Raw genomic sequence first — 18,949 nt, 5'->3', positions numbered from 1 at the left:
CATTCTCCATAGACTGTGTACTAGTGACTCCGGCCAAGGCCAGTAACATTTGGCCTCAAGGCCGACCTCGACTGCATCTCTGCTCTTGAGGCACCTCTTGACCAACTCCACCACTGAACTCCATTTTCTTTCAAATCCCAAAGTCAGTCTTCCAAATGTACCATCCGCTCAAGGGCAGATAAAGGACTTTATAAAAAGGGGACATTCTCGTTCAGAAAAAAAATTAAAAGCAAAAACAAAAGGGTCTTCACTTAATGTATGCCAGGAAAAATTACAAGCAAAATAAAAGTCCTCACTTGCGTATGCACAACACTTTCCACGTATAAATATTTTTATGGCTCTCAAGGAGGGGGGGAGGCCAGATGTTGCCATACCTAGATCCACCCCTGCCTCCACTGGACAGTTTTGACTCCAAACATTTTAAGACAAACCCCCCCCCCCAAAAAAAAAAAAATCATGGCGTTATTATGAGGACATCATTATGATGAATTGGTAATATAAATTTGTAATGGAGTACATCTATTGTAAACTAAAAAAAAATGAGAGAAAATAAAAACCTATTTTTTTACATTATTAAAGCATTAATTTATTATTTTATATTTTGTTCATAAATTGGAAAAATCTTGTTTACTGCTTTCATATTGATAGAAAAACAATCAATGTAAAGATATAATGGAGATCTGATGAACAATAACTGGACTTTGTCAAGTAAAAATTTGTTTTTTTCAATAAGAAAAAAAAATGAATATGGGATGTTTTAAAGTCTGTGCCCCCCCACCTGCTTATATCCACTCCTTTGAAATGCAACCACGTTAGCAGCAAGATATGGCATGACAATAATAAAAACACGTAAAATCTTCTTTGAGAGAGACATAGTAAAAAAAAACTCGATGTCAAATTTGTTAATACATGTATAAACAACTTACAAAGTGAATACATAGCAATTAACCATTTTCTAGAGTTGTCTATGCTTGGGTATGAATTTCATTTCATTTCAGAACTTGGTTTAGCCCCCAAAAAGGAGTTAAGGATATGCGTAATAGTAAAGTGATTTTTGGGGGTCAACTCTCTTAAGTTTAATAGAGGGATTAAAAATTAATCGAAGTGCATACAAAATAGGGAATAATTATATTTAAAAAAAAACAACTGCTCATATACACCGGTAATAAAGTATATCATTTATCCAGATTGAGTAATATACATGCATATAGGGCCTATTCATGGTTACAAAATAAAAATATATTTGTGATTAACACAATAATGACATATATTACATAGTTTATGTAGATTTGAATCAGTGATAGGTCAATACGCCATCATGTGATCATAGCTGCGAGGATCGCATTTGTTATATTTTAGGTTTTGACGTCACCTCAGTGAATATAACTGCGTTGTATTGTCAATTGCGGCGTTATATTCACTAAGGTGACGTCACTCGCTGCTTCCAGGTTGCGAAGTCAGGTAGTTTATTTGATGTACGCGCTAGTGTTAACGCGTCGATTGCATGAAGAACGCTTGCTGTATTTTCCATTTTGTTTTCTATTATGACGTAGACGTATCAGAGCTGTAGCAAGAATTTCGGGTTGGAGCCAGATGATGAAGGCAATCTGATGGCAAATCCACATATACTATATAATATAACAGATATTACCTGCTCTATCTTTTTAATAAATAACATTTCAACTCCCCTCCAACTATATTTTTCCCTCGGGATAATATTTTCCCTCAGCGCTGCGCGCTTCGGGCAAAATATAATCCCTTGGGAAAAATATAACTCCGTCGGGGAGAGGAAATGTTATATTCAAACTCTAGGTAGGCAATATCTGTATAACATAGTACATTTCATTTACATATAAATACATGTAGGCTTACATGTATCTCTGGAGCAATGCCATATGTATACCTGACTTTTGTACTGTATCTCCGGACAAAACGGCAATTTCAGGAACTTTCGAATCAATATTTCATTAAGTGATTGAAAATACTATCAGACAATATTACAAAACACAAATATTCATTTAGTTTTGCCATTTAATGCACAAATGTTAAAAATATCTGAAGCAAAATGATGTTTTTATCTGCCAGACCTCCCATCCTAAAAAGCAGTCATTATTCAGGTGTTTGAATATTAAAGGTCAACTCTGGAGCATCAGAAAACTTACTTGGGAGAGGTATGTAACTTATTATTTCACACAATAATGGTTCTTAAAATTGCCTCACCTTAGGTGATCATCGACTAATGGAGTGTTGCAAGAAACTTGAAATGGATTGCAAGTCACTTTTAGGTCCCCAAATCAATCATAAGTCTCGCAATTATTTCTTTGCAAATTTGCTATTGATAACTTGTGTGATTCTCCTATCAACAAGAATAGTTAAGTTAGTTAACTTTTAGTTAAAATTGATCACTTGTAAATTTGCAATTGATTGCAAATACTTTCTAGCAACACCCCATTAAAAGGGTACATGTAGTACTATTCAGGCTAAACTGTATATACATACAGCTCAAAACAATCCACTGTTGAGATAACAAATGTCAGTTATTCCAAAAACATCAAAGAATTGATTTCCAACTTCCAAATTCTGTTTTGTCACCAGAATTAATCAAGAGTGCCATATACATGTATAGGAACACTTGTACAATTATCCATTCATTCCTATTTTTTTTTTTTCAATCCATATTTTATTGTTCGAAATACAAATCCTCAGAAAATTTATTTTGCCTCATTGATTGTGGGCCCAGAAGCCACTGTGCAGCGCCAGATCGAGGTTGCTCTGTCCCTTAAATTGTTGAACGCCAAACAGGGCAGCAGCAACTCCCATCTTTTAACATCTTTTGGTCTGAAGCATGCTTTGGGCAAGGGTGCTTAATTCATGCTTGAATGAAGTGTGCTAAATCAAGAAATATTCATAATCCATGATTTTGTAACATGGTAACATTGAAACCGTTTTTGAGAATACAGGCCAAAAACATCTATTGTAATCTACCACTGAGGGCCCTGGTATTTGGGAATCCTTGCTATCCTGCCATCGCAACATTGCAGAGTTGATCATCAGAATCAAACTTTGCTTCCTCATGAAACAACTTTTGAGATTCTCCTCTGCCGTTCAGATTCATCCACAAAGATAACTAATCTTCACCCACAGCTCACATCCAGGTATTGATGATTGCCAAGATCAATTTCATCATTCAAGAGTTTGTTGCTTAGTCTAACTATTCAGACCTCACTCGGTTTTCCTCTGTGTTTATGCCACCGCTCAAGGTAGTGCTGTCTCTTGTCCCAGAATACTTTGTGACCATGCTTTATATAGTAGCTGTAAAAAATAAAACAAAGGGTGAAATGAGTTTTTAAACAGTCAGCAAAATAATGAGAATACAGCTGTAGATAATAAACACTGCCCTTCAGATTCATGGCAGATAATTTAAGAGTACAGGGGGTCATAACACAAAGAGCAGCAACCATTCTTGAAAAATATCTTTGCTATTGATTGCATTGACTACAATGTACAATCAATCGTGAAAATCAAGCGTAGCATCAGTGGCTAACCTTTGTGTTATAGGATCCTGATTGTATGTTGATGTGTGGAAGCTCTCTTTCAGATAGTGAACAAAGAGGGCCTTGCTCCAAATCCCTAACCCCGTGCCAATCCCCTCATCTCCCTGCTTGGGGAAAGAAAGCTTCCACACATCAACATCCGATCTGGACCAATATTTTACATGCAGATTGGTTTTAAAAAAAGATAAATATTTCCCACAAATTATATAATCTTATTACTATGATCAACTTTGATATCTTTTGGTAGTAACCATGGAGCTCAAACGAGTGTCAAGCATTAGATTTTCATAAATATATAAAATAGGTTCAATAATGCAGCCAATATCATACCTGTATGCATACTTTGGGAACATACATATTATTTTGGCACATAATAACTGAAAAACCATAAAATACACATTCTTTCACAGAGAAGGCTGTTTGGCAAGGATTTTGATGCTACTCAAACAAGCATCGTACTGACTACACTTGTGATGTCATAATAGAAAGTAGATGTGGTCTCTTCCTCTGTGCAACCCAAGAAATTTTTCAGGGATTTGAACAAACTTTCTTCTACTACCGACCCATTTTATAAAACAAATAATGCACAGATTGAAATTCATAATTTTAGTGACGCCTGCAGTCATCTTGGGTATTCGCAATGCAATTCATACACAATGACTATCCTTGAGTGACCTGGTGGGTGTTTCATGAAGCTGTTCGTAAGTTAAGAGCGACTTTAAGAACGACTGGTGATCCTTTCTTGTGGTAAATGGTATATTCATTGGCGATGGTTTAGCCCATAAGAAATGATCACCAGTCGTTCTTAAAGTCGCTCTTAACTTACGAACAGCTTTATGAAACGGCCCCCTGCATTACAACTAACACACTCACACCTGTGCATCACTTGTATTATATTTATCATATAACTATCATTTGTATCAACTCACCATCCAAATAATAACCCAGCAAGATGAGCAGCATGGTCAAAGAATTGCCAGCCGAGAAGAACTCCTGTAGTCTCCATACCTAAGAGAGCTACCAGCCCCTTGACAGAAATTGAAAAAAAAATTGTTTAATCCGATTCTTTTTATTTGCTCATTTTTTGTGTTAAAACTATTGCCCACATTTTCTGAGCAGATTACCATTCATCGTGATGTTTGACATTGATGAATAGTATATAAGGTTGCATGACCATTGGAACATTCCATTAAAGGATTTGTCGCATATTTTATCTGACAAAGTCTGTATTTTCCAACAATTACCATAGTGACAATCAGATAGCTGTGCCTCTCAGCCAATCAAAACCAAGAAAAGTTGTCAGATCTAGCAACTTCTAAAATGACAAATGTAGATAAAAACACACATATATAGCAAATCAAGCATTTGGCAATTTCATAAAATATTCAATTCCAACCCTGCTACAAGTGACACCATTCTGAGATTATTTGTCTCTTGTTTTCAAGTTCATATCAAAAGTTGTTATTACCATGGTTTTAACAATTCATGAAGGGAAGAATAGAGAAAATGGAGGGCGGATATAAAAAAGGATTGATAATTTCACGGAATTGCCCATTTTCTATAGATATCAACTCATGAATAGGCACATGACCACTTATTCCACGAGGAATTATGAAACTTGAAAAGCCAGTGAGCGCTACTTACTGTGCTTGCAGAGAAGGTGATGAAAGGAAGAAAGACAATGGCCAATCTAGCATCAGGATACTGTACACAAACTGCTCCCAAGACAGCCATTATTGCACCTGACTGGAATGAAAGTATGATATATGTTTCAACTTATACGGAAATAGATGGGTGTTTCAAGGATTCTTCTTTTAGATTACAGGATGGGTCTGACAGTTCATTTCATCAAATATGTATCTGCAAAGTGCTGAACTTCTTGTATATATCAACCACAACTGCATATAAATAAAGTTCATACATTTTGAAATATAAATGGCTGGATGTGAAAAGAAAGGCAGTACAAAAACAAATGATATAGAATTTTTCAACATGATCTTGATCAGAAATAAATAAATGAAGAATTAAATTCTAAGTATAAAAAAAGAATATATTGAAGATGGATTAAAAGGAATTTACAGGCTCAATGAATTTCTAATGTACATTTATGAAATGCATCTTCACTAGTGCAATGCACATTCAATGCTACATGTTTTCATGTATATGCATATCTTTAATCACACTTGATTTAATGTACCTTATTATTTTATCTCTGCCTATTAAAAATGGTATTTAATGCAAACGTTCATCAAAAATGGCTTTGAAGAATGGAGTGAACACTAGAAGACTAACTGAAAAAAAAAAATATATCTCAGAAGGTCAAGGTTTCAAGGTGAAAAGGTCAATAAATACTTACGGCCCCTAATGAGGGATTGAATCTTGAGGTAGCTATCTTTAGCGCATAGCTTGCGAAGGAAGACCACACACCTGAAAACATAATGAGATGAAAATATATTCAGACGACCATGACAAAAATAATGAAGGTATACAAAACTAGGAAGAAATTAGCATACATAATTGCGACTAAAAAAAAAAATCATACAAATAAGTGATTATTTCAACAATTTTGAAATGTAGGAAGTATCTGACATATTAATATATAAATGGAATGAAAGGTAGATAAGATCAATAGATAGATATATAGAAGGCAAAAAATTACTTTTTTACTTTGGGGGGCTACCTTTAACAACCTACTGGCTAAACCTGCAACATTGGATAGGCTTTAACAGTGAGTGGGGATTTTCCAGGGTTCATTTTTTTTCCAGGGATGTTTTTAAAGCATTTTGGGGGCAAAATCGCCCAAAGCCCCAGTGTATTTTTTTCCTGAGGTTGAGGGATGGATGGACTGATAGACGAACAGACAGATAGCTAGCCAGACAGACAGACAGATAGATAGCCAGATAGAAAGAAAGATAGATAGGTTTGCTGAATGGATAAATTCAAGGTAGCAGACAAATAATGGAAAATTGGATAGATTGATGAATGGAGTATGGGGAGGGGGAATTGGTAGATAGATGGGTGGATGGATAGATTAATGAAAGAGAGGAAATGGAAAGTTACAAAGATAGATGGATACAGAAACACACAAACAAACTATACTTCAAGATTCAAGATTTAAGATCTATTTATTTATCTTTCAAATAAATGTAGTACATACCAGCACTGAGGTACATTGCAAGGAATTGCTCTTTGCCGAGCACACTCCCTATACTACCGGAGAAGCTCCATAACACATACATGTTGACTCCTAAATGCCAGAGGGAGTAATGACTAAAGACAGAAAGGATCATTGGTAGGCAAGTGGCACCTGTAAAGACGATAAACAGAAATGTGAAAATTGAAATTGGTGCAATGTTGATCTTTATTCATTTATAAACAAATTTGTCCACTCTCATTGAGGCTGAGAGCAATATATTGCTTCAGCATAACATCCTGCAATATTACACACGGCCTAAACTTAAGTGTTGACATCTGATAAGCCAATGCCTATGCATCATTTGTAATATGCAAAATAATAAACCTATGCCAGTGCATCATAAGCACCTGTCCATATTCCTTACACGGCTTCATAACATAATATAAATGAGAATGAAATTACAAGAATGGTGCCATGACATTTGCTCTGGCGACAATTGCTCCAATTTAAAATCTGCATGTTAAGCCCAACATAAATCCTAACCTACAATACTAAATAAACCCTAATCTTTATCTTTACGTTATTCTGAAGAAAAACTCTATTACAAGCCCAACTCTCTGAGATATTAAGACCGGAACAATTGTCACAGTAGCAAATGTTGTGTCACCACTAGTATACACCAATTCGATCCTATTTTAATGCAGGATTGGTGTCCATTGATTGTGCACTTAGAATTCCAACAGAACAATATCCGCCTCTATAGGGAAAACACCTTACATGTATCTATGTTAACATGAAAACCTCTATGACTAAAAGAATTGGAACTTTGAATATTAAAAAAAAATAAAAATAAGGGTAAAATAATAAATGCACTCACTGGCAGCAGGGTTTGCACTGAACCATTGTATCATGAAGTGCTGCATTGCTGGTATCCTCCAGAAAGTAAATACTGCAATGTTAGCTGCTACGATGCCAAGGACGACCTTCTGGGTTCCAGTTAATCTGCCATACCATTGATGCACCTAAAAGATGAATAATCAGAATCACATTCACACTGCACTGAAACATGTTATGGTTGCATTCCATGAAGGTTAATGACCAGGAGCTCGTAACACAAAGCTTGGCAATCATCGTACAACATTCTTTTACGATTGATTGCATTGACTACAATGTGCAATCAATCGTGAAAATCAAGCGTACGATTAATTGCTAACCTTTGTGTTACGAGACCCAGATTGGCTAATCATCACTTGGGTTAGTTACTACGGCCCATTTTCTGAACTCAGGTTTTTTTATATTCAAACTCTGGTCCAAAGTTGTGATTTAGTTATGGATAGCCAATTATGACACAAATGTCTACAGGTTCAATTTATCAGCTTATTTTGACACTCAAAATTATTCACAACTGTCTAGGAATAATTACTTACTAACAGTTTCCTTCACTTTTACAGCAGAAAAAATAGAAAAAAGTATTAGTGAAAGTTTGATGAAAACCCATTAAAAAAAGGGAGTTATGAAAGTTTATTTTTCTTTTTGATTTGTGATGTCATATGCAAGCAGCTCCCCCATATATCATGTAATATAAATTCTAAGATGGGTAATGGATGCATGGATGCATTCATTTCAGAATAATGATTTAGAAAGGTCACTGCATTGATCATTGCCTTTCCAAAAACTGATCAGTATTTTTCTTTACTTTATTTTTCTTTACAACATCTTACTAATCTCATTTCATGTCTCAAGCCTGTTTTCAAGGTGAACCAAGTGCTCTCACCATTTCTCTGAATTCACCATGTTTTCTCTCCCTTGCATCAAAGAAACCTGAGTAACGCTGCCTGAGTCTGTTGATGGCCCTGCTACGTGCTTCTTCATAATGCCAGACTGCTGCCCCACTAAATGCACATCCTGTGAACTAAAAATGAAATGATTGTAATTACTGTGATGTTTGAAACCGGCAATTAATTTTCATATATCGTCAAATAAATTGAAGTCGGAACATTACTTCCCAAATCAATTATTAGATTCCAGGGATCTAAAAGTTACATATTTCAGGATTTCCCGACTATACATAGTTTCCAAGAGCAGAAAAATTATATTATTCTTCAATACAAGTGCCATGAGAGCTGGTCCAAAAAACTTTCCTGAGAGTAAGTTGATCTATTTCCCCTAAATAAATGTTATTAAAACAATAATAATTAATTTGCCATGGCTTTTCTGAAGAAATTTACAAATTCCAAGAGTTTCCTTGATTTTTTTTTTTTTTTTTTTTGCATCATGAAAACAAATAGCCTACCCAGACTTGGCAGAAATTCTCTGACCCTATAAACTTTGAGCTCCTTTGGGTTTATTTATAATGCATCATTTAATTCAAAATAACTTGGTATACATATTCACTTACAACTCCTGCAAATACAAAAGGTTTGAACAGTCTGCTGAACGGAAGTTTCTTTGGAACATCATCATAAACAACGTTAAACTGCTCTAGGTGTGCCTTGTCAAATTTCACATCGACAATTTTCTTCTTGGGGTTTCTAGATAGTCCTTTCCCATCTTGTGCTGCTCTTCTAAATGATCTCAACTGGGATATGTGAACATCTGAGAAAATCACTTGCTTTGTCCTGCAAATCAATGACAAACAAGGGGTTACCAGAGTCAGAGACAGACATTGCATATTGTATTTCATGTTCCGACGTTGATATTCAAGTACCAGGTACGTACCGGTATGTGACTTTTAATTGTTATAATAAATTTGAAAATTAACAGAAATTTATGTTAGTGAATTTTTAACTTACAAGTGCAAGGGTCAATGCATGAATCATTCTTTCAAAGTTTTTCTTCGAAAGTCAAAAGGGGCCTAACTTTCGATCCTAGCAGAATCTTCTTCATTAGATTAATCCAGGCAGCTGTCGTCTGTCGATCAGCTTGGCTCAGCACTGAGCAGGCAGACTGGCGCGCACACACAATTTCAATTTCAATTCAGGCATTCAGCATTAATTTCCAATTCATTAAAGATACAAGTTGATATCCTGATCATGTACAGACAAAGAGACAATAAACATTAAAACATAAATAAATACAGATGAAAGTGATGAAATACAGATCAAAGTATTGTTGCCAGATCATCGAAACAATATAAAAACGACGAAAGATAAATGAATGGGAAACAGGAGACAAGGAGTGCGCTAAAAAAGCCAGGAGAAGGCTTGTTAAAACGCACACACCCAAAGTAAATTGATTCTTAAAATAATTGTAATATATGGATGCGACAAGTAGCAAAAGAACAAAAGCAAAGACAAACAGCAAATTATTTTTAAAAAAGAAACATTAAAAAAAAATCAACAAGAAAAGACATGATTGATAATGATCATAAAGCAAACCTAATTTATTAATTAAGCTTTAAGGCTAATGGAATTAATGACAAAATGTCATAAATATTCTTATCATATAGGCCTATGTAAACAGTTCATTATAATACTTCGTTACTTTTATTAAAATGGACGATGTCATGGACTCGATTGAATTTTCCCAAATTTCTCTGATTAAAATAATTCCGGATCGTCATCTTGCCTCGCCCTATTTAACTTAGACAACCCACGCAATTTTCAACAGATGGGACTTAATAAAGTGGTCTGAAAATATTTAGCAGATCAAAATAACTCCTTACCGACTAGTAAATTGTCGCATATTTGATAAAAGGACATTCATAATGCCACTTTCTCTCTTTCAATCATGTAAGATACTCCAGGTTGAACAGAAACTACTTCAAACTGTAATAAAAAGGTAAAAAAGCAGCAGAGATGGAATATTTCATCAGCTTTTCTAAATCAGTCGTTTTCTATAAAAATCATTTAGGAAACGGAAAACGTGAGCTCATGAGAAAGGTTTCATTCATCAAATTAAACCAAATGTACGGATTTGATTTTAAAAAAGGTTCAAAGATATATTTTTAGAAAATCATGAATGAAGACTAATGAAATATTAATAAGTGCGATTAAAATATAAATATTTTATCACTAAACGAATAGATTTTAAGTCTAGAGTCGTCTGCTGAAAAATTGGCCAATCGTCGCGCGACTTTTTATCATATGACAGTCACCATGACCAGCCGTGCAAACAACAGCTTGTAACCGGTTTCTGCGTGGAGCTCGCTTGCTTGCAATTGAGCGAGCGGACGTCTACCCAGGCCCAGGCCAGAGAAGTCGGCATCATCGGGAATGAATCTCCGCTGGATCTGATATTCTGCAGACGCAGCCGACCAGCTACAACGACGGACAAGCAATAATTGGTGACATCAACTATCGTTCTGCCTTTGTCTGATATTTCTTGATTGATTGTTGCATATTGTAAGTACGGTATACCGGTAGGCCTACATCTAACTAAAAAGAAGTGTGGGAGTGTTAGATTATTAATTTTAAATCTCGATATTAAAAAAAAACATTCCAATCATGGCAATTTCCAATTTTCATGATTTTGAAATGGGCGATTCCATACGTGTCGTACGGGACATTTGACAACATTTTCTACTTCTAGTTTCTTAGCAGAATGCTTGGGCAATAAAATATTCTTTTTCGTCAATGATAAACGTATAGTGGGTAGTCATGTGAAAAACTAATAACCAACACAAAAAAATTGATTATGGGTAGGCCTAGGCCTAAATAATTATACTTTGTATGATGGGGGGACTAGTAAAGCTACGCACTTTGTTTACAAACGATAAAAACTATGCCGATTTTTATATTTTAACAAACCATCTTTCACAAATTTGTGTTAAATATTGTAAAGATTCATAACCAAAAAGAAAATATCACAAAACTCACTAATACGAAAATCCCGCCGTGTTTTCCGAACACCTCTTGATTTCGCCGCCCGATATAGAAGGGGTCCTAAAGCTACGCACTCAATTTATCATGCAAAGAAAAGGTATTTCCTGTGCCTAAACTTCTAAATAATGTTCATATTCTTATAGGAAAATATGAAATCAAACTGAATATAACTCCAAAATTCCAAAAAATTGCTGGTTTTCTCTGTATTTAGCGATTTATTGCAGCCTCTGTAGAAAAAAATGAATAGGAATCGTTCGTCACACTGCAGTCACTAGCTCCACACAGAGTGCGCATTTTGCAATTGAAATTGCATGCGCATTGGAGTGGTGCGTAGCTTTAGGACCCGCGTAGCTTTCGGGGCCCCCTACCATACTAGGTGAAAATGTTGTGTGTCGTACGGGACGCAGAAATGTCCCGTAGCCGTAGGCCGTCCGACATGCAACATTTTAAGCTCTAATTCACCTATGGACAACATAATGTTGTTGGTTGTCAGTTTTTTGCATGTCTACCCAGCAGTACTTTGATATTACCACAAAGCAAATTGAAGTTCTTCATTTAGGTATGTGCGAATACGGGCGCATCGCGAGCGCTGGTTTTGGCTGCACGGTTTTCGCGCGGGTTTCGCTGCAAGTGGCATCGCCTCTGTCTGGGAGGCTCATCGAAAATGGGGTTTCATGCGCATGCGCACATAGTTGATGCAATCTCGTGCCTTGATACAGACAGTTGAAAATGTGCTCTTTCTGTACATATAAGTTTCAATGTGGATACTCGCCTGTGAAGTGTGGATATCGGAGCTTGAAAGTTCATCAAATTTTTGGATGCGCAAATGATCGAAATTTTTTAATGGTAAGTAGAACTACGATCCAATTATGTATCTGAATTGTTATAGAATATATTCAAATCAACAAAAAAATTAAAATTAAAAGATTCTATCGTTGAGCTGTCCAGATATAAGAGAAGCGAGCTACCCTTGTCACAGCCGGTCTCTCGGCAGTCGAGCTGCCCGATGCGGTGGGCTCCCGTCCGTCTTTAGGCAGTCGAGCTACCGGTACCCGATGCGGAGGGCTTGGTGACGGGAGCGGTCGATAGTGAGTCGTTCATGCTGGATTGAACTGGATCTAAATTGTTTACTTGATAATATTGTGCCTTTTTCTGAAAATGTCTGTCATTATACCGTAGATTGTTATTCTGATATTGATTTAAATATATACATTTTGTCACAAAAACATTCTTTCCTCCTAAGGTTATAGAGTCAACATGTTTTACTTTGATTGTTCAATCATGTTTTATCATTTGGAAACTGGATTCTTTTGGAAGTGGAATTTAATGTTGACTTATAAATTAAAATGCAAAATCTATAGTGTTTCTTTTTTTTCTTTTGTAGAAAAAAAATGTATTTTGAAACTTTTCAATCATGTTTCATTATTTTGAGACTGAATTTGCTTTTGAAAGGGGAATATCATAAATGTTGACTTTTTAATTAAAATGCAAAAATTGTTAATTTTTCAGTTTCTTTTTTTATATATTTTTTAAAGTTTCTTTTTTGAATTATTGTATTGTTTATTTTTTCATTTTTGGGGGGTCATATTTCATTATTAGGAGACTGGATTTGCTTTTGAAAGGAGAATATCTTAAATGTTGATTTTTTTTATTAAAATGCACGAACTAGATGTTGTTTATTTTTTTGTTGTAATTTTTTTCACTCTTGTAAGAAAATACATGAAAACTCAGAGGAAAGAATATTTCATTTCCAGATGGGTCTAAGTCATGTATTTATGTTTTCTTTATTATTAATTTTACTATTTATTTTTTTATTCACTTTTCTTTTTTTAGGGGCGCAGGTGGGGGTTGTGTTTTGAATTGGAAAATGGGGATGGGATTGGTACAAGTTTTTGTGTCTCTTTTGTTTCTCTTGTTTTTAGTGCTTGTTTGGAGCTTTGATGTCTGTTTTGTTGTTGTTTATAGCTTTGTTATATATTTTTCCTGGTTGTTTTTTGTTTTGTTTTGAAAGAAATAGACCACTCTTTTCCTTTTCTTTTGGCTTCGACTAATAATTTGAATTTATTTATTTTTCTTTAAAAAGAGAGCTCAAACAGGGCCTTAGTAATACAATGTATGTATACAAATATAAGACATTGACAACTGATAGAATATATTAAAACTTAATTTTCGTTCTTCTTGATACTTGAAATAAATTGCATACAATTCTACATACATATTTTACACTCAGCTGCTCATTCCTTCTAAAAAAATGTAATCACATGTCCATTGTCTCTCAAATCAAAAGCTACATATTATACATGTATAACAAATTGTTGAAACAATAGAATACATAAGGAATTGGTGAAACAATCAAAATCATCAGAAAAAAGCACACATATTTTTATTTGGTCATACAAAGTACAAAAGAAAATGTTTTATATGTAAAAAAGGACCCCCGTACATACACATATACAAAATTACAATACTAAGTTGAAAAAGAGCTTGTAATTTATATCAGAAAAACAAAGAAATACATTAGAAATTACAATAACAATACTTTAGACAAATTCATCTAGGAAATTATCTACATGATGCTGTCTTGATGCCAACTAAATTATATGAATTATCTATCATAATCACCTTCATTTGGCAAAAAAAGAGGCGAGTAATTGTGATTTTGTGTTATTTGCATAATTAATTAGAATTAATTAGAAGAAATTATTTTACACATAATAAGAAAAATTACAAGATGAATTGATATACATCAATTGAGCATTCTCTCACCTTTCCATTGATACCTAAATTACTTCATAGGACTCAAAAACAAAGAAGTTAGAACCTGTTGAAGACTTGGGTTCAAAATGGTCACAAAATGGTCACAAAAATGGGTTCTGTACTCCATTGACTTTACATTAAAGGTATAGTGTATGATTGGTTGATCTCAGACAAGGGCAATGAATCAATTTTGAAATTATTACATTCATTAAATACCTATATTATTGCTCTATTTTATCACGGAAAAGAAACTTGCATAACTTTTATATTCTCATGATATTGAGGGGTGAAACATATATTATAACAAATCTCGGTTAAACGATAAAAGTTTGAACTTTCTTATTGACGCCCTCTCGGGTTAAAAAATAAATTGATATTAGAACACCGTTCGAATCATGCATATTCATTACGACTCATGCATATTGATGAAATACGTCATGGCGCATGCGCAGTATCAAGAAATCCCCGTATCAACAAAGTGCAGTACTCTGTGTGTGTGTAGCTGAGTAGAAAGCAAACATCGAACGGTGCGTGCAAGCTCAATGAGCCGATGCTAGGCGGCTAGCGACATGCTTGCGCTCTGCATTAGTTTCAGATATAATCCACTATTTGCGATAGCACACACAGGATAAGAATACTATATTGAGCTATATCCATAAATGTATCGTACGCATGAAAAAGGATTCAGACACGTTGATTATCTGACGTGAATGACGAAGCAAAGGATTGCCCAATACGGCTTACTTTCGGACTCTTATGTCATGAATCTGAAAGTACTCCAAGACTAAAAGAGATACGAGAATCCCAGAGATGGGCAAGGGCCGAGTTCCGAGTTTGATCTTTATTCATGTGGATTGTAGCTCTTTTATGCACCTTTCCCTTCATGTATAGCTTGGCGTGATACATATACGGGAACTACAGCGAGGCGCTATAGCGCAGCTCACTGTATGTATACTCTGTATACTGACTCCTTGGCCCTCCCCAAAGGAAAGGGGGAGGGAGGAGAGAGAAGAAAGAAAGAAGTGGATTGGTGAAAGAGAATCAGGAGAGCCATCATAAAGGGATATGGATACAACATACCTAGACAGGAATAACCGTCGTTTCTGGGGATTTATTCAACAATTTCTGACATTTTACTGTATGGTGAGTGAGCCAACGCAGTTCAGCGGAACAACCAAAATACAGAGACTGAAGCTTTTGGTCTACAACATACCCTAATTTGATATTTTGGTGTTTTTTTATCTTTCCTGAATGTTTCAGTCAGTTTCAGATTATTTAGATCCACTCGCAAAGTACAGAGGAGAAATTGGAAAAAAAAGTTAGACCAAAAATATTTAAAACTCTAAACAGACGGCCACCACCATTCTGTCTACAGCCAAGCATGAAGGGAAAGGGCGAAGAGAAAAACGATTACTTTCAGAGCAGGTTCTACGATATAAAACAGGGTTTGTTTAATACGGGGTTAAATATAGGCCTATAGTAAAACATAACGAAGATGCAATCATATATGCCTATAGTAAAACATAACGAATATGCAACCCCAATGCGGGGTTAAATATAGGCCTATAGTAAAACATAACGAAGATGCAACCCCAATGCGGGGTTAAATATAGGCCTGTAGTAAAACATAACGAAGATACAATCCCAATGCAACACTTGACTACTCTTCGTTTGTTTAGATTGAACTCGCGAGGTCAAAAGGTGAGCTGAGAAACCTGTTGATGCGAAGTACGTACGTGTAGTCTACATTGTGTAGACCGTGATAGCATGAATGTGACCAACGTACGCATCAAGTTGCTAATTTCTGTTATTTCTGTGCCGAGGTTTTTACCTGACTGCTAAGAAAGCACGAATGCCTGTGAGCAAGCAACCAGGGGACCAACGGCTCAAGGTCGAACAAGCAGAGTAAAGGCGTCATGAGTCAAAAAATGAGGGGGGGCAGACATGACGTCAGGGACAAGATTTCTGGGAAAACTCTTATTTTTGCATCCACACAAGAAAGCTTGCATCGAGATATGGAAAAATGAGAAGTTGAGTATTGCGCGGTGCACGTGCTTCAGAGTTGTGATTTCCAGGGCCGACCAGCTGCATGTAGAGTCTTACAACAGAACTTTACAAGGCACGCCGTGGGGCAAAGTGCAACAACGTATGTGAAAGAAGACTAAGCAAACCTGGAGAAGCAGCAAGGTGCAACATGTACAAGGGAATTGTGCATGTACATTACGTCTGCTTTGAAATGTGTACATGGGTCGCCGAGTTTTTATGTAGTATGGGGAGGGGGTGGGGGTAGCCTATAATGATATAGTAGGGCGCTTTATACTTTATACAATCATGGACCTATTAGGTCCATGCTATAATCAAACCATCAGCACGACCGGTGGATGGATGACTGAAAGAATGGATGGATAGGCATATATAAATGGATCATCCAATTGATGTATTTTCCCAAGAAATGGATGGTCAAAGAGAAATGGATACAAATGATGCAGCAATAGATAGGGGCACCCCATGGGAGATCAACTTGCTACCCCTTCATAGACAGTAAACAAGTAGAAAGAATTGATAAAAAGATGAAATTTTATAACAAATGAGAGGAAGAAAGGCCTCCGGGAAAGGCCTATACGCATACAGAGTGTGCACGAGCAGTTCAACCGTTGAAAAAATGTGAATGACTGCGACATGAGCAGGACAAAGACATTACTTGCATCCGGGACTTGCATCTTGATTGGCATAACATTTTAGACTTATTTATCAATGGAATTGTAACTCCCATTTCCCTGCTATAACTATAGGAAAAACGAATGATAACTGTTGTTTTATAGACGTGGAAATTTATGCTTCATATTAGGACCAAAGAGATTCTGGCGTACGTGTCAATATTTCAAAACTCATGCGGGAAAATAATATAATCATTTTTTATGATTGAAAAAAAAAGTGCCAAGTTCACACTGTCACGATTTTTTTTTTGGTGGCGGTGCTGAGGAAAATTTGACAAAGCAAAAGAAAAACATTAAAAAAGGTTCCAATACAAAATGTTGGTAATTTTCCTACATTTATCCAATTCGACACCTATACCAGAATTCCAGGGGGAGCTGCCTACATGGAAAATAATGCACGCCGCACCCCATTGTAAAACCCCGGTTCCAAGGGCCTTAATTATAATCGCGGAATAATTAATCGTATCAGATCAGTCGAGGCGATCGTATTGATCGTATAAATAGTTGGAATGGTTCAACTATGTGGTGATGTGGCTTTTTTTGCAGGATTGGAATAATATACAAAACAAATTTACAATGCTTGAGACATGATCATAATACAAGTGACAATCGTATATGTAGTGACTGGAGAAATACAATATATAAAAATATATATATATAATGAGTAAAATGCATAGGCAAACTATATACAGTAAGCAAATATGTGCTTGAAGCATATAGCAGCCAAAATAAAAATGAAATTTCGAAACGAGACAAAAATAAAATTTTTATTTTGGGACAAGCCCCATCTGGCGAGGTTTAATGGGTATACGCTTTTTCTGATCATGGACCCTGATGTACTTAATTTATGATGATGTAATTAATGCACATGTGCTGCCGATGAAAATATAATATTTTGCCTTTATGGGTTTTTTACAACTCCAGGGGGATCAATGAGAATACAGTAATAGTTCTGAATACGCACTGAGAGAAGTGAAGGCCGGGGGGGGGGGGGGCACTTCCATTGACGAGTGGATACCATGCGCGACCATGGGGTCTCGAAAAGCACCCAAACACGTATTTTCCATATTCTCAAACTGCACCCCTTAACAAGTATTGGCGTCTCAAACCGACCCTTAACAAGTATTGGAAACAAAACGATACTCTTGGCAAGTATTCCCGAAATGAACCCCTAAACAAGTACAGCGATATTTTATTGTTATGTCGGGTCCGTCGGTCGTTGGTTTTACCTTTACACATCATTATTTTGGTTTAGTACGGCCCCATGCACCTTCCACAACTCGCGCAAGTCGGACTCTAAACACGTAGTGTTGGGGCAAAAAGGACATCCTTTATAAAACATTTTAATTTTGTTTCATCATCCCCGAAAATATTACCCTAAACACGTAGCTTTCATAGCAACATAGATACCCTTTTTTTAATATTTTTGTGTTTTTGACAAAAAGACATCCTTTTTACGTGTTTTTGGGGTCGCGCATGGTATCCACTCGTCAATGTAAGTGCCCCCCCCCCCCCCCCGGAGTGAAGGCAAAGCGGTCATGGAGCATGCAAGCAAACGAGTAATTATAATTCCTTGAATAGTCATACCATAATAAAGTTGGAGAGGATAATATTGAAATAAATAGAAAAATAACATTAAAAAATGCGAACATAAGGAATACACACAACCCCCAACCCAAGGCTAGGAATTGTGTAAACATCGAAAAATACAGAAAGATGTTAGGAACCTTGCTTGAACTATTGGCGTAAATAATAAACGTAAAATATATGAATTAAGGGGCCAGATATATGTGTCGGGCACAAATCATTTTTTATCGGTGATAGATTTTGACATAATATTCAGATATTAGTTCCCCTTCTCGCTTTCTTTTTGTATTGGCCGTGACAAATTTGGGAATCCATATAGCCCCAATCCTTCCCCATTATTTTGAACGCCACTGATTTCAACTGGATATCGTCAAA

General features: G+C 35.9%; 2 protein-coding genes across 2 annotated transcripts in view; one reads left to right on the top strand and one right to left on the bottom strand.

The window, feature by feature from the left end:
* Positions 1 to 875: 875 nt before the first annotated feature.
* Positions 876 to 10,706, bottom strand: LOC129279607 (presenilin-associated rhomboid-like protein, mitochondrial). Its single transcript, XM_054915707.2, has 9 exons — positions 10,355 to 10,706; positions 9,089 to 9,308; positions 8,465 to 8,602; positions 7,568 to 7,712; positions 6,712 to 6,861; positions 5,911 to 5,981; positions 5,199 to 5,300; positions 4,484 to 4,581; positions 876 to 3,312 (listed from the first exon to the last, which is right to left on the bottom strand). Exons 1-9 carry the CDS (start codon positions 10,393 to 10,395, stop codon positions 3,216 to 3,218), a joined length of 1,062 nt encoding a protein of 353 aa, XP_054771682.2. The 5' UTR covers positions 10,396 to 10,706; the 3' UTR covers positions 876 to 3,215.
* Positions 10,707 to 10,775: 69 nt separating this feature from the next.
* LOC129279137 (uncharacterized) overlaps positions 10,776 to 18,949 on the top strand; it is a 46,348-nt gene continuing 38,174 nt past the window's right edge. The window contains exon 1 of the mRNA XM_064111289.1: positions 10,776 to 11,033. The gene's annotated coding sequence lies outside the window, so the exon portion shown is untranslated. The remainder of the gene's footprint in view (positions 11,034 to 18,949) is intronic.

This window comes from Lytechinus pictus, chromosome 16, assembly GCF_037042905.1.
Source record: "Lytechinus pictus isolate F3 Inbred chromosome 16, Lp3.0, whole genome shotgun sequence".
NCBI lineage: Eukaryota > Metazoa > Echinodermata > Echinoidea > Temnopleuroida > Toxopneustidae > Lytechinus > Lytechinus pictus.
The sequence above is the reverse complement of the archived record's forward strand: the minus strand, read 5'-3'. Positions and strand labels throughout refer to the sequence as shown.